This window comes from Clytia hemisphaerica, unplaced genomic scaffold, assembly GCF_902728285.1.
Source record: "Clytia hemisphaerica strain Z4C2 unplaced genomic scaffold, Clytia hemisphaerica genome assembly, whole genome shotgun sequence".
Taxonomy (NCBI): Eukaryota; Metazoa; Cnidaria; class Hydrozoa; order Leptothecata; family Clytiidae; genus Clytia; species Clytia hemisphaerica.
Window position 1 is genome coordinate 736,204 of NW_027104211.1, and position 22,435 is coordinate 758,638.

General features: G+C 37.6%; 2 protein-coding genes across 2 annotated transcripts; one reads left to right on the forward strand and one right to left on the reverse strand.

Moving 5' to 3' along the window:
- Positions 1-1,134: 1,134 nt before the first annotated feature.
- On the reverse strand, positions 1,135-6,831 carry LOC136815624 (uncharacterized). Its single transcript, XM_067072077.1, has one exon. It carries the CDS (start codon positions 6,829-6,831, stop codon positions 1,135-1,137), a length of 5,697 nt encoding a protein of 1,898 aa, XP_066928178.1.
- A 2,267-nt stretch (positions 6,832-9,098) lies between these two features.
- LOC136815611 (uncharacterized) lies at positions 9,099-21,611 on the forward strand. The gene is made up of 8 exons (XM_067072064.1): positions 9,099-9,235; positions 15,011-15,177; positions 15,556-15,743; positions 16,619-16,693; positions 17,144-17,482; positions 17,805-17,961; positions 18,188-18,574; positions 18,759-21,611. Exons 2-8 carry the CDS (start codon positions 15,012-15,014, stop codon positions 21,098-21,100), a joined length of 3,654 nt encoding a protein of 1,217 aa, XP_066928165.1. The 5' UTR covers positions 9,099-9,235; position 15,011; the 3' UTR covers positions 21,101-21,611.
- The last annotated feature ends 824 nt before the right edge of the window (positions 21,612-22,435 follow it).

The window sequence follows — 22,435 nt, forward strand, 5'->3', positions numbered from 1 at the left end:
TGTTACATCATTATCGTCATTTTCACCAATTTTCAGCAAGATTACTGCAATACTTACCTACCAAGTTATTGATAAAAATGTAAAAAAGCCATTTTTCAATGTGTAGCTAAACTTTCGCCCTATGTTTTATGAACATGTCCTTCTAATAGACCTTTTTTCAAAGAGGATGTCTGTAACAGACGGGTGTTCACCAATTTTGGCAAGCTCTTTGCAATCTTTCAAAGAATGATTCAAAACTAAAAATAGAAATACAAAAGAAAAATAACTAACTTGAACAAAAACAAAAGTGTGAAATTGACACGCCTACTTGTGGAAAATCTAAGTTCTAGCGATAATGTATAGTATACACAAAAGAAAACTCATGTTGAAAGAAAATTGAATGCCTGAGTTTAAGTATAAGTGAAAATCTAAGTTGAAAATGTAAGTTGAAATGTAAGTTGAAAATGTAAGTTGAAGTATAAATTGAAAGTATAAGTTGAAAGAAAAATGTAAAAATATATAAGTTCTATTTACCAGCATGCCAGGAAATTGATATTGTGATGGTCCTGAACACAAAAGAGCTTGAGCTTGAAGTTGAACAAAGTTTGATTGATTAGAAGTGCTATCAACCTAGCTTAAGAGCTAACTAACTTGAATGATGTAGCCATCTTGAATTGATTTGAAAATTGAGTTTGAGAGATGTTAACTCCTCAAAAGCTAGTTGACAACTGATGACAAAAAACAAAGTGCTGGTTTTGTATCAAAAAGCAAAGTGGACAAAAATTATAAAAAACTAAGTTGATATGTAATAAATTATGAATAAATAAATTATTTTTTGTGTATAAATTATATAAATTATTTTAAAAAATTGAATTGTGTGTAAAATGCAGAACAAACCAAAGGACAAAGACCAGAACAAAGTGGACATGCAAGAAAACTTACAAAATGTGTCTAGACCCTTAGGAAAGCTCTGTCCACATGTGGCAAAAACAGAAAGACACTGAAAAACACAGAAAACTCAAATATGTATATTTTTTGTAAATTTTGAATAAGAATAAGATAAAAGCATTTCAACCAGACCAAAACATAATAAATGAAATTTTGCATTTCATGAATTTCTTTAGTTTACACTGCCCGGCCGGCATATGCAAAATTTCAATTGCTCAAGTTATCAATATCACTTATAATCAATTCATGAAATAAAGGCAATTCATCCACAGGGTGTATCATAACCAAGCCACGTACTGCACGAAAGGTGGTACGATTGACATTTTCGGTGTGGTTACGATATTCGACTTGGCACCTTCGAATACGATCATCCTTGCTTGTTTCGACGCTTTTGATCTTTCCATATTGATATGTGTTGCATAACTGGCTTTCCTGCTTTAGGAAAAGTACAATATCACCAACTTTCAAATTAAATGTGTTATCAAACCATTTTGGCTGATGCATAAGCTTTGGCAGATGAACGGTTAGCCATACTTCAAACCAGGCATTGAATAGCTCCTCATTTTGTTTGAGAAACTTGTCGGGTTTTGAGGTGATATTGACAGGAAATGATGGACTCCTGTTATTGTTACGACCTAACAGAAGTCGGTTTGGAGTTAAGATGTCGGAGACTTCAAACTCTGAATGTCCATAGAGGGCCAGTGGTGCGTCGTTGATGGTGTTTGACAGCTGGCTGGCGACGGTTTCCCATTGAAGCACGGAGAAACGATACTTGTCAAAGTTGATGTTGAGTGATTTCTTGATTTCCTGGATTTTCCGCTCCACCTTGCCATGCATGTGATGACCGGATACAGGACAGGTTTGAAAATCGACAAGAACATCTTGAAACAGGCGGTTTTGGATATCCCGAAAGGAAAGTTTAAGCGTTCCGCATCCCTTGACTAGTTGACTTCCTTCGTCAGGTAGTAGGTACTTGGGATATCCAACTTCGCTGGCAAATCGTGTAAATGATAAGATGAATGCTGGCGTACTATAATCATCCATGATCTTGATCTTTGTAGCGGATGTTGTTGTGCAGCAAAAGATTACCATCCATATTTTGATTGTGGTACGTTTGTGGAAGTTTGAGTATGAAGTAAATGGTCCACACAAATCCACTTGTGTTGAATAGAATGGAGGGGCGATGTTCAAATTGTGGTCTGATATCGGTCCCATTTCCACATTGATTGTTTTCTTTGCGATGTATCTGCATCTTTCACAGCGTCTTCGGACGAGCTTGACAAGATCACGACCATCAATGATATAGGATATTTGAAGGACATAACGGAGAACAGTTTCAACTCCAGCATGTTTGGCAACTGGATGGTTCCAATGGACATGATCGACAATGCTGTAGGCAATCGGTGAGTGTCTATCGACCAGTGGGACAAAGAATGATGATGCGGTGAGGTCAAGCATTATGTTGGTGAGCTTTCCAGTTGCTGTCACATTGTTTGTAGGTAGAATTCTACCAGTGTAATGTAGGATTCCATCCTTCATTGTTGAGATTCGTTCATACTTCTTTTTCAATGAGAACGATTGTACTTCCTCTGTTGCTTTAGTGAAGAAGTATTGAAAAGTTGATTTTTCACATGGTTGAAGAGCGATACGTGACAATCTTTTCTTGCGACATGCAAAGTTTGATACAAATTGAAATATCGCGCTCATGATTGCCAATGATTTTGTCCAACCATACTTCATTGGGTTCACAAGGTACTCTGAGAAGTCGAACCGTTGATTTATGGATGAAAAGTGGATGGATGGAGGTATAGTGATTGGATCAACAATTGGGAGAATCTGTTCTTTCTTTGCAGCTTTGAGTTCTTCATTTGTGAGTTTGACTTGATCGACAGATTTCACGGGGAAGGTATCCTCAGGATCATGCATCCAATCAAACCCGTTGAACCAAGTTGAATTTGATGATACATCAGAAATGGTTGTACCTCTCCTAGTTCCAATGTCTGCGATCATATTTTCGGTCGAGACAAACTTCCATGATGCTAGTTCAGTGAATCGGTGGACTTCAGTAACACGACTGCGGACCCATGGCTTTAGTTGCTTCTCAACACCATTGATCCAGAACAAGGCAATTTGGCTGTCTGTCAGTTTCAAGCTTGATTTGAGGTTTGATCCAAAGGCTCTTCTAACGACTTCTCCAGTGTGTGCGTTGAGAGTTGCTGCAAAGAGTTCACCTCTTGGTTGAGTAGTTCCATCTGGGATGAGTCTTGAGCGTGCGAAAACAAGTTGGCATGAAAACTTCCCACACTTTCTCTTGAAACGAGCGTAGATTGCAACACATGCGATGTTTTTAGAAGCGTCTGCTGTATCGATTGAGTTGATCTCTAAATTGATGGCATCCTCTGGTACGATTGCACGTCTGTATTTTATTTGGGAGATTTCTTCCATCATTTTGAAATGTGAGTCCCATATTTGTCGAAGATTGTCTGGGATACGATCGTCCCATCCAATGCCAAGATCAACAAGGTGATGTAGATCAAGCTTCATTGCGGCTGTCAGTGGTGTGATTTTCCCAGATATGTCATAGAGTTCAGCTACTTTTGAGACACATTGTCTGCGAGTGAGGTTAAGTGGTACATCATTGATTTTGACAGGTTTCTTGCCTCTGACTTTCTTGGCAAAGTTTAGCTCGCTGACATCTAATGACACAACATCTTCTTCCGGATACCACTTCATTCCAGCGACACCAATGCTTTCACCATCTGATGTCAGGTCTGGCTTTGGTTTTTGGTGGGAGAATGTTATTCCTTTGAGTGAGAAACCTCCACGATTGACCACGATCTCAAGTTCATCAGCACGTTGAGTGGCAAGCTCCATTGACTTCTCACCGGATAGACAGTCGTCAACATAGATATCCTTCATGACGATTTTAGCAACTTCTGGGTAGTCTTCAGAGGACAGTCGTCCGGTTTCCCTCAGGGCTCGCTCTGATTGATTACCTGATGACTTCACACCATAGATCAATGTCTTTATGACTTTCTCTTTTGGGATTTTGGTTTTGTCAAGTTGTTCCTCCCAGATATATCGTTGTAGGCACCAATGATGTTCACGAAGACGAACTGAATTATACATCTTCCTAATGTCAGTGTGGAAGGCTGTATGATGTAGCGACCATCGTATAAGAATTTCAACTAGTCGGTTCATGTTGTTGGTTCCCTTCGCAAGGATGTCGTTCAGACTGTATCCTGAATCAGTGGGTTGCGATGCATCAAAAACGATTCTGCAGGGCGTGGATAGAGAGTTTGGCTTCCACACAGCTCTCCAGGGGATGAAGTTGACTACTTTGGTGTTGGATAGCATCTGTTGTTGTTGTGGTGTTAAGTTCTCCACGTAATCAACGTAGCCCATTGATTGTAACTTGGCTTCTGATGTGATGACATCCTTCTTGTCTGATGGTTCCTTGTCCAACTTCCTCAGTTGTTGGAAGTATACCTTCAGTGCCTTGTGTTTGTTGTTGACAAGTTTTGTCTCAGGGTTGTGGAGTAGTGGCAGGCTTGCGTGTGAGATACGATTCTTTAACTCAACTGAAACAGATTGATTGATTAAGTGTTGCTCCACTTCTTCTTTCAGGCTGATGGATTCGATTGATTCGCTTATCTTGCACTCTTTACAGTCTCTGCAGTGAACACATCGATATGTGATTTGACTTCCGGCATTCTCAGCTTCTTCAAAGACTTTGCTGTTTCTGGTGACGAGTGCTGTTGGGTGTTGGTCGTCAAACTCCAGCATGAGGTTTTGTTGGTGATCCTTTTCAACTTTGACGTGAATTAGGTCAACTTCTGGAAGAGTAGTCAGTTGATGGCTTGATAGTTTACGATGAGTTGCAAGGAATGTATTCATTTGGTTGACTGCAATGTGATGCTGGTTGATGATGTTGAAGGCACGATGAGGGCCTCCTACAACGCCACGGCTGCCATCGCTGTTATTGAACAAGGATTGGAATATTGTCAAGCCGGTTGTCAGTTGGAACACTTCCTTTGGATGATATCGATGATACTTGATACCTAGCATGATATCTACTTCCCCACCAACGGATGATGGGAGTGATGGTAGGTCATCTGGGTTGCCTCCAGTCTTCTGAAATGCTGAGATGATATCCTCCTCCACTTGTTTGAGCTCATACGTGGGGAAGGTTGACGTGATCTTTGGAAGACAAAGTCCTTTTAATTGTGCATCATAACCGTTGTGTAGTGGGATGTTGACTTTGTAGGATCCAGAACTGTAGGTTTGAACGTTACCAACACCTCCAATTGGGATGTCACCACTATACTCTACCTTGGCTCTCTCACCAAGACGTTTGACAGCATTCTCCGAAATGACCATGTCACTACAGCCAGAATCGAAGAATATGGTAAATAGCTGGCCATCAACAATAACTGTTTGTAGGATGTAGATTGCATCATTGTCGTCGTCATTGTCAGTACTGTCAACATCTGATGGTTGTGTAGTCTTACGTCTTGAGTTGTAGGACTGAGTGTCGATATGAAATACCAGTTTGATGTCTTTGGAGAATTGTTGAAGTCTCGTTTGTCGTAGGATGCATCTTTCTTTGAAGTTCTGAAGGACTTGGTGGCATTCAGGCGTTGAGGCATGGTCTTGGCAGACGAGAACATGCTTCTTGACGTCGAAGTTGTCATGAGATGGGTGTGGACAGGTGAACTCGCGTTGACACCGTCCCTCCTGGTGTTTTCCTTTTGATTGTTGAGCGCCTGGAAACAGACACTGTGTGCAGTAACCCTTTTGGCGTAGGGTGTTGAATCGTTGGGATGGCTTCATTTGGACGAATTCTGGACATGAGAAATATTGTAATAACTTTGAGTTATTGGGTCCATTTGTCTGGATGTGTCCTGTTGCACCACAGATGAAACACTTTGTTTGGATGATCGGATTTTTGTAGTCTGTATGGTGTGAACTTCTACCACCTCCTGATGGTCCTTGTTTGCCATTCCCTGGTGTTTGTTTACCAGTATCGCTTGTTGGTTGAGAACAGTGTAACAGTTTGAGTTGTTGGATTGAGAGCTCTGTTTCGAGGAATTTGATAAACTCCTCCCATACATCTGGCTGATTGAGTGTTTTTCCTTCAAGAAAGGAAAACCATTTGGTTTGACGTGCATCATCCATCAACTGATAGATGTCTTCAAGTGTTTTCCCATAAAAGAGAAAATTTTCAATTTGATGTTTTCGAGACAAGTTCATTGCATCACGCATAAAGTTAAGCATGCTACTGATTGTTTCAATTTGCTTCTCAGGATCACGATTACGCCATAGGCGGGTTGCCTTGTTTAATGTAGAAAGTTTCTTTGATAGAAGAAGTTTCGGATCACCATATGACGACTTTAGTCTACGCCATATTTCATCAATGTCATCAACTCCTTTAACAAGGGTAAGGGCTGGGCCTTCAAGATAGTTGTTCTTAATCAAATCAGGAAGGTGAGCAGTTGGTGTTGATTTAGCATGCAACTTGTCGAAATCAGTTTTAAATGAATAAAAGTCTGAAGATGAGTCATACCCTTTAAACTTGCTTAGTTTAATGTTCAGTTTGGATGATTGAAATTTTTGTTCTTTGGCAATCTCCTGATGTTTGAGTGTTGCTTCAAGGTTTGTAACATACATGGATTTCGAAACAACTAGTGCATCATATGAAGTAGTGACATTTTTGATCTCATCATTTGGAAAGTTATGTTGACTTAGAAGGATTTTCTCCATCTGTTTCGAAAGATTGTTCATACTCTGTTGATTAGCAGAAATGTTGCGTTCAGCTAGAATAAGTTCGTCATAATTAAATTCAGCTGGTTTCTTGTCGAAGACTGCCTTGAGCGTTTTGATGGTTCCCTTAACCTCCTTCATTAGGAAGTCAGAGACAAGTTTGTTTTGATGAGCATCTTGTATTGGTTTATCGATAGGGCGTACTGATTGGCGACGACTATGGATGCGCTGGATAATTTCTCTTGTGTTAGTAATTGCATCATTAAAGACTTTAAGGAATGTTTTTTCATATACATCCTCATCTGTGATCACCTTTGAAAGTTCACTGTGGATTATCTTCAATCGATTACGCATTTTCATTAGATTCTGAAGCACATCTTCAAGTTCATTAAATGACATAAATTCAATATCGTAATCCATACCGAAGTCAGCAATGTCACTGCAAAGGACGTTATGTTCAACGGAAAGTTGCTTGATATCGTGATCCATTGTTGATTCAGTTTGTTCTTGGAGTGATAAAGTTTGAATGAGTTTTGAAAGGTTGGCGTCAGTTGAGGATGTGTCACTCTGATCACTCTCATAAAGGCTTTCGTACAAATTGAAAGTAGTTTGAAGTGATGACTTCTCAAGGTTGGTTTCACTATCACTTGATGTAGGGCTTGTTGATACAGTTGGTTGATTGGGTGGTAATCGTTGACCACTATTAGCAAATGATTTGTAATTGATTGGTTTGGTCGCAGCTTCACGTTTGCTACGGCGCATGAAGATGGTTGGCTGTTTTGAATGTAACAGACGGGTGTTCACCAATTTTGGCAAGCTCTTTGCAATCTTTCAAAGAATGATTCAAAACTAAAAATAGAAATACAAAAGAAAAATAACTAACTTGAACAAAAACAAAAGTGTGAAATTGACACGCCTACTTGTGGAAAATCTAAGTTCTAGCGATAATGTATAGTATACACAAAAGAAAACTCATGTTGAAAGAAAATTGAATGCCTGAGTTTAAGTATAAGTGAAAATCTAAGTTGAAAATGTAAGTTGAAATGTAAGTTGAAAATGTAAGTTGAAGTATAAATTGAAAGTATAAGTTGAAAGAAAAATGTAAAAATATATAAGTTCTATTTACCAGCATGCCAGGAAATTGATATTGTGATGGTCCTGAACACAAAAGAGCTTGAGCTTGAAGTTGAACAAAGTTTGATTGATTAGAAGTGCTATCAACCTAGCTTAAGAGCTAACTAACTTGAATGATGTAGCCATCTTGAATTGATTTGAAAATTGAGTTTGAGAGATGTTAACTCCTCAAAAGCTAGTTGACAACTGATGACAAAAAACAAAGTGCTGGTTTTGTATCAAAAAGCAAAGTGGACAAAAATTATAAAAAACTAAGTTGATATGTAATAAATTATGAATAAATAATTATTTTTTGTGTATAAATTATATAAATTATTTTAAAATTGAATTGTGTGTAAAATGCAGAACAAACCAAAGGACAAAGACCAGAACAAAGTGGACATGCAAGAAAACTTACAAAATGTGTCTAGACCCTTAGGAAAGCTCTGTCCACATGTGGCAAAAACAGAAAGACACTGAAAAACACAGAAAACTCAAATATGTATATTTTTTGTAAATTTTGAATAAGAATAAGATAAAAGCATTTCAACCAGACCAAAACATAATAAATGAAATTTTGCATTTCATGAATTTCTTTAGTTTACAATGTCCTGTTGAATAATTATGTAGTCCAGTATCATGCATATTGTAATAATTATGCATGGTTTTATCATTGTTTTTTCTGCTGGACTACATAATTATTCAACAGGGTGGCCTCTTTGAAAAAAGGTCTATAATATATGCAAATCACGTCGAAAAAAAAATATTACCATTATACCATTAAAAGAACAATTTGCTTTTTCCGGCAGAAAATATGATGCTAGCAGGTGGACGTATAATTGCGTTGCAGCCGCCTGAAAAAACTCTTAGTGTCGCTTTAGTGGAAGAAACTATTTTTCAAAATGACATAAAATATATTTATAATAAACTAGCCTCAAGAAAATCTGGAACTTCTTTTCTACTTTAGTAAAATGTAAAAAAATTAACACTGACAACTCGAAAAAACAAGAACAGTGAATTATTGGATTTTTTAACTTTTGGGTAGGTAAAATCGTGATCATGCTTGTACTTCCAAATTCTGCCATGTTCATTTGTTTTTGACAGCAGCCTCGTTTCGGTGTCGCAGTATAAACACCGATATATACAAACATCACGTTTTTATATATCGGTGAGTATAAACAAATATCTAGCCTAGAACTTGTGCCTAACTTTTCATGCGCACGTAAAGAATGTGCTTTCTAGTCTAGTTGAAATGAATCGTTTACCATATATGGTTTGCATAAATTATGTCAATTACGTTGTCGTTGAAGCGTGAAAAGTGTTGATCAAAGAATGAAGGGAAGATGGCCGTGTAGCTTTTTTTGTCCAATATCTTTAAAAAAATTGTAAATTTGAGAGATTCAAACGATTAATACACTTATTTCATTCCAAGGTAATATTTTGAATTACGTTTTCGAACTATCCTACGATCTGTGTGTGGAAATCTTGTCTTTTTAGATTGTTTATATCTTGAAATTCTGAGATGCCATTTTGCAAGATGGGGCTGGTAAAATGGCGCACTTTTGAATATGGCGGAGATGTTATAAAAAGCCATCTTGTTTTCTAAGAATCCACTTTCGATTGCAACTTCCACCGAAGATGGACACCCTCTCGACTGACCATTTTCCATTTTTACATAGATTTGACATTGAATTGAATTGTTTACATCACAGTTTTGAGCTCCAGCTTTTTAAACCAATGTTTTTGTTTTGCCATTGTTGGTTTGTCACTGTTGAATTGGCAATCAAACAGCTACTGCTATCTCCCAATGTGTAGCCATTATGTTATAAAGATCTAGATGGTACCGTAGAGTCGTCTAATCTCGACATACGTCTTGCAATCTCGACATAGCTGTAGGCTGGTCTTCGAAATAAAAAATCAAACATAAACAAATACATACCAAAGTTATCAATCAATCACTAAAATGTACTCTCTCTCTATCACGTCACAGATTGTTAATATAATATGAGAAATGTGAAGTGTTATTACTTATATTTGAAAAGAAAACTTTAACGATGTAGTAATCGCTAAAAACTAATTAGCATACTTTCAACGAAGATGTCCAAATCACAACAACACAACATTTTGCACGCGAGGAATTTTTTAGTAGACATTTTTACCGTGAACCGAAAATAATAAAAAGAACCCGGTTTCCTTTTGAATTTAATGTGACCGCCATACTGGCAATCACGGCGTGCGGCCTGTTAGCACCTAGAGCGTGTTTTTTTATATATAAGGAAGGGGAAACCAGGCTAAGCGCGCGAATTATTTTTATCACGTGACTTGAAGCGTAATTAAGTTGTAAAATTTTAATGATGGACACGAGAAAGTTACGAGGAAGTTTGCATGCGTTTCGTGTGTTGTGTAAAACTGCTTATAATTATGGCTGTTATAATGGCTGTTTTTTAATTGAAAGGATTGCAATGTTTACTGAACTTCTAGTTTGATGGATGAACTTGTTCGATAAGAATGATACCAAGAATTTCATTCAAGGTTTGTTTTGATTATTTTACAGATCCGGTGTCGAGATTGCAAGACGTATGTCGAGATTAGACGACTCTACGGTAACTATCTGTTGTTACATTACATCTCTAACTACCAAGAAGATTGCCCCTGACGGGTTTTATAGGCCGATGTGGTAAAATCCAGTTAGGGACAACTATCTTTAGCAAACCTCCAAGCAAGCTGCCTGCCTGTTCCTAACTGACATAAATTTCACCCACAAAACAGGCGGTGTCAACCAAAACCCTATCGAACTGATTTTCGTCATCGAACTTTATCGAACGATAGCTGTTCGATTACCAAACCCGATCGAACAGCTATCGAACTTTACAAAAATTTATTGATAAGTTCAATTTAGTTCGATGAGTGTTCTTACAGTCTTAGTTCAATGTGGTTTAGATGAAAGTTCGCGGATTGGTTCTACTTTTCTTTACCTTTCAGGAAATTACGAGGTTGTTTAATCAAAACACAGGCACCGTATGCTTCACTCATTATTGCTCATTTGAAATAATAGAGATAACACTTTCTTTAGGGACCCTCGACAAAAAACTTTCGAATTTTTTATCGGAATCATTGGGCCGATAAGGGGGTGGGGGGGTCCAACTACATACCGATAAAAAAACAAGTATAGACCTTTTTTCAAAGAGGCCACCCTGTTGAATAATTATGTAGTCCAGCAGAAAAACAATGATAAAACCATGTATAATTATTACAATATGCATGATACAGTAATTATGCATGGCTCTATCATTGTTTTTATGGCTGGACTACATAATTATTCAACAGGACGTGCTCTTTGAAAAAAGGTCTATTGGGACGAAAATCCTTTCAGCCAACAGCCAATTTCTTTCTGATTTTGTCCACAAACTCCACTGAAAGCATACAATTTCACTTGCTTTCACCTTCGCGCACAAATTCGCAACTTTAAAAGTACAGTTTTGAATTAGCTTTGATAAAAAAACTCTTTTTTCATTGGCCAGCGTGCTGCCATTTCCTTCGAAATGTTGCGACTTCATCGCGTCTTTTTAACTTTTGTTTTGATTAACAATATCAATGCGGGTATGAACAAACTCAATGTTGGTGCAAATAGACAAAAACTCAACGAAGACGGGTGGGAAGGCGAGATCTACGTGAGGAAGATGATAAAAATTGACCGTCAGTCGAACATGGTTTTTTTCCCTATCTACGATTTTGTGTTTCCGGGGGTTTTGTTGTTTCAAATTGATTAACTAACAGTTAGGTAGGGTCAGGGTTGCTAGTAACGGCTTGTCACTGTGCCGGGTGCATACTCGGCGCCTTGTTGGGCCCCGCAGGGTTGCTAGTAACGGCTCGAATTTCAGTCAGGTTAAGAAAGGGGCAATTTTACCCATATTATATTAACATTACCCCCATCTTTTTAGTCATTCTATAAGTATGGCTCAACGCATAGCGCGCTGGGTTTCTGATCAGAGATTCTTTCATTTGGTGGGTTCGAATCCCGGTCGGGTCGATATTGGAGAAAGTTTGAAATATCAATTTCATAGAAAAGTTAGTAGAAATCAGAAAACAAGTCTCAGAAGGTCAGAAAATAGAAAAGGAGATAGAGAGATAGGAAGTAGAAAAACAGAAGGGTGATGTTCGATTGACAGTCAATTTCTATCACCTTCCTCAACGCGATGGCGGTAGTGATTGGGAAAAATTGTGTTTTCGAAGATGTAAAAGTTGGTTTCAAAAATTTTGGCCAATAAGAGCAAGGGGGGGAGGGGGTCTGGAGCTTGGCCGATAAAAAATTTGAAAGTTTTTTGTTGAAGACCCCTTAAAGAAAGTAATAAAAATTAAAATCTTTTTTTTTTACAAATTAATGACCACTGAGCTTTAAAAGCTCCAGCTTGTCCCATCTCGATGGGATAGATATAGGATGACCCGCGAGAATGGCCCATGGGCGGCCGCCAATACGCCCTAGGAATATAAATAAAAAATTGGGTGGCAAGGTATAAATCGATTCAATTGAACCAATCGAACTTCATCGATCTTAATCAAACTGATCAAATCTCAATCGTATTCATCGAACTATAATCGTATAATCGAACAGTCATCGAACTTTACGAAAGTTTTCCCAGTTTGATAGGTGTTCGATTGGGTTCGGTAATCGAACAGCTATCGTTCAATAGGGTATGATTAAGTTCGATTAGTTCGATAATCGAACAGTTTGATTGACACCGCCTGGAGTTGTCTGCTTTGACCTATAAACAAGTAGAATCTGAAAGATCCAACTTTGCACGGAAGCACGCGCAAACAGTATAGACCTAACTCTTCATACAAAAATCATGGGAAACGCATGTTTGGACTTTGTACCCTATGCTGCACGCAAGCACTTAAGCCAAAGTCCTGCAAAGATGGGACAAAAAGAATAAATCAGTTTTTTAAAGTTTGCCAAAAAATGCCACATAAAAGATCTTTAAAATTCAGTATGTGAATAGGGGAGGTCGTCAGTAGTCCGACATTTTCTAGTCAGTATGTGAATAGAGCAGTAAAAAATACAACTTTTCTATTTTCCCTTTTTTTGCAAAAGTACTAGGAATGAAAATAAAGGGATAATGATAATTGAATACTATTCACTGCTGATACGCGGCATTATCGTAAAGCTAGAATCCCTTTGTGTACTCTTCGCTTGAGAAAATGATTGACAGATTGAAGTTTTTCACCCGCGCGGGCATTTTGGGAGTGTTCTCGGCTCAATCCTCGGACCGTGTTAAAAATGTTTGACTGAGCTGTGATAGATCATTTCGATGGAAGCTGTTGGAATGTTTACAAGGCTCTTGGCAGAAAATCGCTTTTTTTGTTGTCAATGATGACAGTGCTGTTGTTAATTTTGTTAGATCTGACAAATTGATGTTTGTAAGTGCACTTTATGGTTTTGATTCCCATTGAAGAATCATATTCTGGTTTTCATGTTATTAGATGCTGTTTTAGTTAGAGCTTTAGAGCTAGCCTGAAAAAGCTGGCTTTTTCGAAAAAAATAAAAAATGGCTAACTGTGGACAAAAAAGCTTTGTAAGAAAAAATGTTTCAACTGCCACTAAAAAAAATACTTGTCCACAACGATGAATATGCATATAGCATTTCTATAAAAATCAGCTCGATACGTTTCCTTCGTCTGAAATATTGATAAAAAAGTTGATACAATCAGTTTCTAAATTGGACGTGCCACCACCAATGTCAAAAATGAGAAAAGAAGACTCAACATTGCGATCAAAACATTCAATACGCGGAGCATAGTGCGGAAAGGGGTCTTATCCCCCCTTCTTGGCATCCCCCCAAACCTTTAAAAATGCTTATTCCCCAAGGGTTTTGGGCCAAATTTTTTATGGTAAAAAGGGAAGGGAAACAGTAAAGCAAAATTAAGTCTGGCAAATATAATACCACTTTTTAGTGAAAATAAAGAACTTTCTTTCATGCAGCCCAAATTTCATAACAGTGCTGGAAAATAATCTACAATATATTTAAGCCCCCCCTTCTTAAACGATCCCCCCTCCTTGCTATCCCCCCTTTTTAATGAAAATTTCTGATCCCCCTTCTTCACTTTTTTGGAAGGTGTCACCCCCCCCCCCCCATTAAGAAAGGGGGATCCAAACTATGCCGGGAGGAAAAGAAAAAAGTCTTATTGTGATCAAAACATTCCAGGGGCATGCCTGCAGTCTTCAACTTTGACAGCTCCAATGCAAAGTTTATAGCTCCAGTTTGAAATAACAAAGGAAACCAGTATATTGAATGTCTGGATAGACATAAAAATTCCCACGTTTTTATCAAATGAAGACTCCATAGACCACCACTTTCAAAAGAAAAAAAGAAACTTAAAAGAAATTTAATACAGAGAGTTTATGGGTTTTTTTATCACCCTGATCAATTCTTACCGTAAGTTGGTCTAATATTGACATCCCTCGTCTAATTTCGACACCCTTCTTTAGAGAAAGGAATAATACGAAAGCTTGAATCATTGATTGAAACAGGAATTCTAATGAATATTTGAACTTGTGGGGCACACAGACGTACAGCAGGATAAAAAAGGCTACTTTGTGTATGTGTGGATTCAAGGCACTTGGTAACTATGAAGTTTTCATAGGGAATGTGTAAATCAAAATATACAAAGTCACCTCAAAGGGTGTGAAAATGTCTCGTTTTTCTTGCTGAAGATCTTCACCATGATACCAGACTGGACTTTTTGGTGCCATAACTGGAGAGCTGTGGATGTTTTTTTTTTGTAAAAAACTACAAAAAAATTTACTTTGAAAAATGAAGTTTCAGATTTTCTTGAAATCTTAACATATCTTAACATATAACAGCTTCATAAACATAACTGAAACACTCCTGCAAATTTCATCATTTAACTCAAAGAACCGCTTATGATATGATTGTTAAAGTTTCAATTTGTTTAGCCATCAGAGTAATAATAACAGTCTAACTTCAAGCACTTATAATAATTGATTGGAATCTCCAAATAACTTGCTTTTTTCAAAATTTGTCAAAAACTGTTAGTTTTTTATAGAAGATAGACCTTTTCATAAATTGCGTTACTAACATCACTTGCCAGCAACTAAAAGGATTTCAAACTAAAGCAGTTAAATAGTTTGCATTTTTTTCTTTGAGTTTCTGATTTAAATATTTTCCAACTATTTTTCTTTTATTAGGATGCCATCTCCAAGAAAGAAGAAGCTAACTGTTAAAGTTGCTTTAACTCCAAGTCGAAGCAGAAGTGCTAGAATTAAGGCCAATGAAGTTAAGAAGGAGGAAGTGGATGATGAGAAGCCTACAACATCTAGAAGAAATTTGCAGAAAAAGACAAACTCACCTAGAGGTTTGTACAAGGTTTCCATTTGTCACAACGCGTACATGAAACTAAGAAAAAATAAACATTTTCATTCATACATCATAATTTTTATTCTAGACGTCTTGTGAAATTGATGCACAGATTTCACTTTTTACAGTTCTTCTTTTTTTGGTAACTAATTTATGCAGAACTGGTTTTCACAGTTTTAGGTCTCTACTGATAGAAAATACAGTTTTCACTGAATGGAATGGAAAATGAAGAAATATCTCATAACATATTACCACATACCTTTAAATCCACTGAGGAGATTTTAACTTTTCAGTATTTGCTGTTTATCTAGTTTCTCTTCTTCAATTTACCTAGTCAGGAATAATTTCATATGATAAAACTTTTCATTTATTTCAGGAAAGGGTGGTCTTTCCACTCGGGACAAATCAAAGAAATCGGCTAAAGGAAAAGGTTCAAATCAATCTTCTAAAATGACAGTTTTGGCGTTAGCTGCAGCACGAAAAAGAAAGTTAAACGGTGAAGACGATGACGAAGATGAAGATGAGAAACCTAAAAGAGCTAAAAGAAAAAAGGTTGTTAAAAAGGTAAAACTTCTATCACTCAAATACAAAACTCAATTTGAATTAGAAATTAAAATGTTTGTTCCTGTTACGACCTTGCCTTAAGCCAAGAAGACAGATCATGATTAATCATGGGGGTTTGTAATAAAAAATATCAGACATCACAAGCTTTAGTGGTGATTTGGACTGTCAAAAAAAAACTCGAGAAATAATTTTGATAAGTATCAAGAATTATATACAGAAAAAAACTTAAGATTTTTTGCATTTGTTACTAAAATTAAAGATTTTAATTTTTAGAATATTTTTCAGACCTTTTAGTTTTCTAATTTTTTCTACACTTGTCCAAATTTTTGAAATCTTAACACAACCTTAGCACCATGAAACTCTGAGTTTGTAATCAGAACTTACTCACTCTAAATATGTAGTAAAAATCAGCATTATTTGAAAAATGGTCCCTAGAAAACCAAAAAGGGTGGTCTTTCTGTACATGTCATCACTAAAGTAAATTTACAATTACACCCATTTTGGTGATGGTCTGCAAAAAAAATCCCACAATCCTTAAAGTCATGTCTGAGATTTTAGTATAGACCCCTGTTTCAATTCTTAATTTATAAGGTCGTTTTTTTTGGAAATACATTCAATTTTATCCATTTCAAAGTGCCTGGTTTGGCAAAAATCTGCCTGGCTTTCAGAGGTTTTATTACTCCCTATGGGGATATGAGGCCCCAGACCCTAACCCTTGTTTTGGCCTGCATTTAGCATTTTCAGCAACTAATCATTAGCTGAATATTCAATTACATTGCAAAGTAGAAAAGTGTGAGATTGCTTCTTCGGATCTGGAAAACCTTGGACAAGAATTTTTTGCAAAAATTATTTATTGTATATCTTATTTCCTTTAGACTGGTCGTAAAAAAGCTGTTCAAAAAAAGACCACTTCCAATTATCTGGATCCTATTGATGAAAACAACGAAGAGGTACTGTATGCTTCTATAAATTGTTTATATAATTGTGTACATCATTTTTGGTAAAATTTATCTAACCAAAACTGAAACTGTTTTCCAGAAAACTCTTTTGCCGTAAAAATCAGATTTTTGTATTTGGGGAAACTTCCTTCTGTCATTTTCTGTTCTCGCGATTGGCTTGGTATTTTTTCTGATTTTTTAGTTTGCATTCTCTTACTATTGTTGCCCTTTTTTTCTGTTTTCTTATAACATTAGCCTTCAGGTAGGTCCAATCTGCAAAAAATTTGTTGATATAAAATTATTGAAATCACCGTTTCCTTAAAGACAAAAGGTTCATCCTAGCCCCTTCTGACTTGAAATTCAACAGTTTATGGACATGCTATTATCGTCTGCTGATTGAAAATTTAAGTTAAGTTGATTAATTGCTTCACATGGTGACAATTTATATATTTTGCTGAATAGGGTTTGGAAGAGGACGCATTAGAAGAGCAACAAATGTTAGCAGCAGTGAAAGAAGAGAACGAGTTGAGTGCATTGGGAAGCAGTGGTGTTGGTGATGAGGAAGATGAAGAAGATGATGATCTAGATGAAGGTGACCAAGATGTAGAAGACGGAGAAGACGAGGCTGAAACTTTGGCTGAGGATGATGACGAGGACGATGATGATGATGACGATGAAGTGGCTGAAGATGAACAGAACCAAGGAATCTTCATCAGTGATGAGCATCAATACATTGAAACTATGAATCATGAGCATACTGAAGCGTCACACCATGAGGTGATTGAAGAATCTGAAATTGAGGTGATTTTTCATCCTATTGCTTATTTTCTGTTTTTGGACCTACCTTAAGGGGGGTCCTATAAATTAACCTGTGTATGTCCGTGTGTCCGTCCGTCTGTTATTAGGTTTTCTCAGGATTGGCTCATTCGATTTTTCGCTCAATGATGTAAAGTGGTAATTCCCAAAATGTGATTATTGCTATCTTGAAAAAACAAAGGAACTGTCTTAATAAATCAAAACAGAACCTATCGCCTCCTTACGTTGAAAATTTCAGGCATGCGATGACAAAATAACATTTTTGTAAGACCAGCCTCATATTATTGCATTTTTTTCTTTATCCCAGGTACCACAAGAGCAGGTGCAAGCTGAACTACAAGAACAACAGGAGCAAGAAGATGATGAAGATGAAAATGATGACGATGAAGACATTGATGAAAACCTCTTCTTTGGAATCCCTGAACAACGCTCACCTGAGCTTGCAACATGCACACATTGCAAAGGTATTAAACAAAAAGTTCAGCTGACTACACCAGTTTTACGTTTGACCAATTGCACCTAAAATTATTTGAGTATCAAGCTTTTTCAAACGTTTACCTATAGTTCGATGGTAAAAGTTGACAAAGCTCAAAGCTGATTTGATTGATGTGGTGTGGATTGCTGTGTTTCCATGCATATAATATCTTCTGAGCGTTATCTTTCAAGTGATTGGATTTTACTTCATTTCAGGTAAATTCCGTAAAGAAGATGTCCACGAGCACATGTTAACTTGTCCAGAACGATATGTACAATGTCGAGAGTGCGGAAAGATTTTATCCAATCTTCAAACACTAGAGCGTCACCATAAAAGGTTTCATCTCAAGATCCGAGAAGTTCCGTGCACTTTATGCGATAAGATGTTCATCGATGAGGCAGCTGCTAGAAAGCATTTGAAAACAGTTCATTTCAAAGTCAAAAACTTCCATTGCCCACACTGCGATAAATCGTTTTCACAACGTAACAAGTTGACCTATCACGTGCGAACACACTCGGGTGAAAAGCCATACTCTTGTGCTGAGTGCGGTAGAAGCTTCTCGTTGTTGTGGAATCTCAAGACACATTTACGAACACATACAGGTACGTTCGACTTATTGAAGACTCATTACGATCTCGTAGAATTCGAAAATGTCCTTCTCAATCTTAATAATCAATCAATTTCCACCCAATCAGTTTTTCAATTGCTTTCACAATTTGTGCACCTTTCTAAATAAACGGTTACCTATCTGTATTTATCATGAGAATTATTTCCCAAATTTTCTAGGTGAGAAGCCATACGCTTGTGAAATATGTGGTCGCCGATTCACGCAAAAACAAAACATGACGTCACACTTGACCACTCACAGAAAACCAAAGCCAGACAAAAGTTTCCGTGCACATTTCAGTAGCGAAATTGAAGAATACGATAACAACGCTGCCGGAATCATCTCTGGTGGTGATTTCACCAACAAAACTGCCACAGCCGCCAAGAATTTCCGAGCTTTTGAACAGGCGAAACAATTGAACGCACAGACCATTGGTAGTAATCATTACGTGCTTGGTGACATGCAGAACATCGAAGTTCACACTGCAAGCGAAACTGGTGGTGATCAGAATGTCAACTTGGAGCACGGGCTAGGTCTCTTATCCTCTGTTGCGCGTAAGGGTGATTCAACCGATGTCCAAGTTGACGGGATTGTCAACATCCCTGAAAGCCAGTTCCAATCTGCTGCTTCCAGTGGAAATATGGACCAAGTTGTCGAAGTGCTCATCAGAAACAACTCCAACGAAGACAAAACAAGTAACGTTGGTAGCACACTTTCCGTACAAATGCCTTCTGGTAATTCACAAAACAAAATCATCCTTGATCCAAGCACACAAGCTGTCACAGACGCAGATGGTCAGGAAATTCCTCTTGACACCAACACAGCAGCCAACCTTGCAAACATCCTACAAAACCCTGACGTATTGGCTGCCATCAATAATGCAGCTTCCACCAACAAATTGATCGTCATCGGTCCAGTCAGTATGTTTGATGGTTCAACTTCACAATCGAGCTCAGTGGTCGCGCTCTCTGCTGCTGATAATTCGGCAGATAGTTCGGTCACTACAACTTTCTCACAGGAGCAATTAGCGCAGATTTCAGCCATGGTTCAACAAGAGCAAACAGCGGCTGCAGCAGCTTCTTCCCAAGTCTCTTCACAAACAGTCAACGATTCCATTTCAGCTACGTCTGCACTAGCTGCTGTCGAAAGCTTTCTTCAAAACGAGCAACAACCAACAAGCTCCCTCAGTGCTGCCAAAAATGACGAAATCGTCAACAACATTTTAGGATCTATTCAGCCGGACGGAAAACGAGGTCCGTCCGCAGTTGTTCAATCAGCTCGTGGCTCAAGCAACTTAACCATTTCCATGCCACCTATGTCGCAAAGCTCAATGACTATCAGTCAATCGAACCTTGGAATCAAAACAAACAAACTACCGATCATGAAAACGCTCTCCATGCAATCCACCTCTTCGGAAGAGGTCAGTAGCTCTGTCGATGAAGTCCAACAGCAACAACCAGCAAACGAAGAAATCAGTGCAAACCCAGAAGTACAACAATCGAGTATGGAGGAGAACCAACATATGGTTCTTCAACAAGGAAGCGAAGTCGCCGAGCAGGAGCAAGGTGAGCAAGTTGAAAGCACCACACAATCAGCAGAAGAATACATGGTCTCAGCAAATAGTGGTCTAGCTGAAGGTCAATTCATATCGACTGACCCTGCCACAGGAGTTGCCGACAGCTCTGATATGGTTGACACTGAAGCTTCCAGTAGCGGTGAACCTGTGTTACTGTTGAGCACTGATGAACACGGACAACCACAAATCATCGTTAAAATGCCTGACGGAACAGAAACGATTATGTCTGATCCTGCACTGGCAGAAAGTCTCATCCAAGTCCCAACAATCACGAATGCAGTTATCGAAGGATCAAATAATGAAGCCGAAGCAACACAAATGTCCGATCAAATCCCTGCCACCATACACTTACAAATTCCCGATCAAGGTGTCCCGGGACAAATCGAAGTACCCTCTCAAAGTGGAATGCAAGCGCAATTCGTGACACAAAGCGACCAAGTACACGAAGAAATGCATCAACTTCCCGATCAAAGTTTAGCCCCGGTTTCGAGTGTCGATACTGAAAGCAGCGTGGACTCTAGTCAAGCTATCAATATGATCGAATCTCAAAACACGCAACAAAGTTTGGTCTCCAATTCGAGTGAACGCTCAATCGTACAAACGCCCGACAGTAGCTCGCAATCTTATTCGCAAACTCTTGGTGAACAAAAAATTGATTCTAGACAAGGTGTGTTTGTTATGGAACATGTTTCTGCATCGGACGAGCGTAGCAATTATCCTGAACAAAGTAACATTGATTTCCCTGACCAAGCTGCTTCGTCTGACTTTGCAGTGGACAGTAGTAGCAATAACCAAAATGTACAAAAAGTTGATGGAGGGAATGTAGTCGTTGAAAGCTCTTTCTTACAAATGAACGACGTCAGTCAAAGCACCAGTATAAACAATATGAATATTGCAGCATCTGAGGCTGGCAATGTCAGCTCGACTGATAACTCAAGTCAATAAATTACTCCTATTTCTTCTGTATATAAAACATTTTCTCTTTATTTCTTCGACATTTTCCTCGATTATTATGTGTTATTATTTTTATCTTTTAACCTAATGTTTACCATATTCAAATTTTAATCTTTTATTATTAGAGATTTAGTGGATAATTGCATCAATCCTGTACATTGGAGTCTTAATCTTAGCTTTTCTTGGATCTTTTTGAATCCATGGAAACCCTGTAAATAATCTAAAACCGACGCATTTTCCATTTTTCGTCTAAATTTGAGCTGATCGGTTCCTAATTAGTAAAATTCACCTGGCTTTTAGAGTAGCTAATTAATACTTAAACCATTCGTACGTATTTCTTTCCAAATAACCTTTCTCACATTCAAGTTTGAATAATTTATTCACAAATTGTAGAAACAACGTTGATGTAATAGCTAGTTTATTTTGTTTTTCATTTTCGCGGAAGAATCTTATATGTATGTTTGAAAAATTCCATTAGAGAAAATGAAAGGATCTCTCGTCATGTTGATATTTTGATTATTGTCCCTCCCTGCCAAAAAAAAGTAAAAAGAAAAAAATCCCTGTACCCTTTGAACTAATGCTAACAATCGCTGGAATAATACCACCAGTCTCAAAAAAACTTAATTTGTTCAATCTCCTCTAAATGCCCGACCTCGAAATTTCGATAGTTGAAGGGGTAACGGGACTGCATACCCAACTACTTTAATGGGATAAACTTTCGTGGGGACTTAATTTCGCGGGTGGCACTAGTGGGTGCAGGGATATGATATATCATATCCCTGGTGGGTGGCAATATTTTCATGATTTTGTGACTTTTACTGTCAAATCAAATAGAGTCTAGGTAATGTTCTAGTTGGGGAGTTGCTAGTTTCGAGTTGGGATGTTCGTAAAACTTTACGGCGACCGAAAATTTTCTAATTTAAACTAATGTAGCCCAAAAGTACAAATTTCAAATTAGCCAGTACCAAACATATTATTGACTTTAAGATCATGAAAATGGTAAGGTGCTAGCTAGCAAAGCCAAAATACTTAGTACTGTTATGTCATTGTCATAATGCTGACAACATGACACGTTCTTGTAAAAATATTGACAAAATCTTTAAATACAATGATTGTCAAACAAATTCCCCCAAAAAATATTGATCATACTGCAAGTGATGCTTATTTTATAAAAGGATATAAGTTGACAGTCATCTTAGCCTCAAAAAATTCGACACTTTTTAATAAAAATTTTGATCACATTATAAAATACAATGGTTCTAAAGTCACTTTAATCAAGAACAAGAATCGCAAAATTGCGACTAAATATTTCCTTAAAAATGAAGG

Coding starts and splice junctions, on each gene's coding strand:
- LOC136815624 (XM_067072077.1), bottom strand. CDS start 6,831: ATGAAGGAGGTTAAGGGAACCATCAAAACGCTCAAGGCAGTCTTCGAC.
- LOC136815611 (XM_067072064.1), top strand. CDS start 15,012: ATGCCATCTCCAAGAAAGAAGAAGCTAACTGTTAAAGTTGCTTTAACT. Junction 16,694..17,143: donor TTGATGAAAACAACGAAGAG/GTACTGTATGCT, acceptor TTTGCTGAATAG/GGTTTGGAAGAGGACGCATT. Junction 18,575..18,758: donor ACATTTACGAACACATACAG/GTACGTTCGACT, acceptor CAAATTTTCTAG/GTGAGAAGCCATACGCTTGT.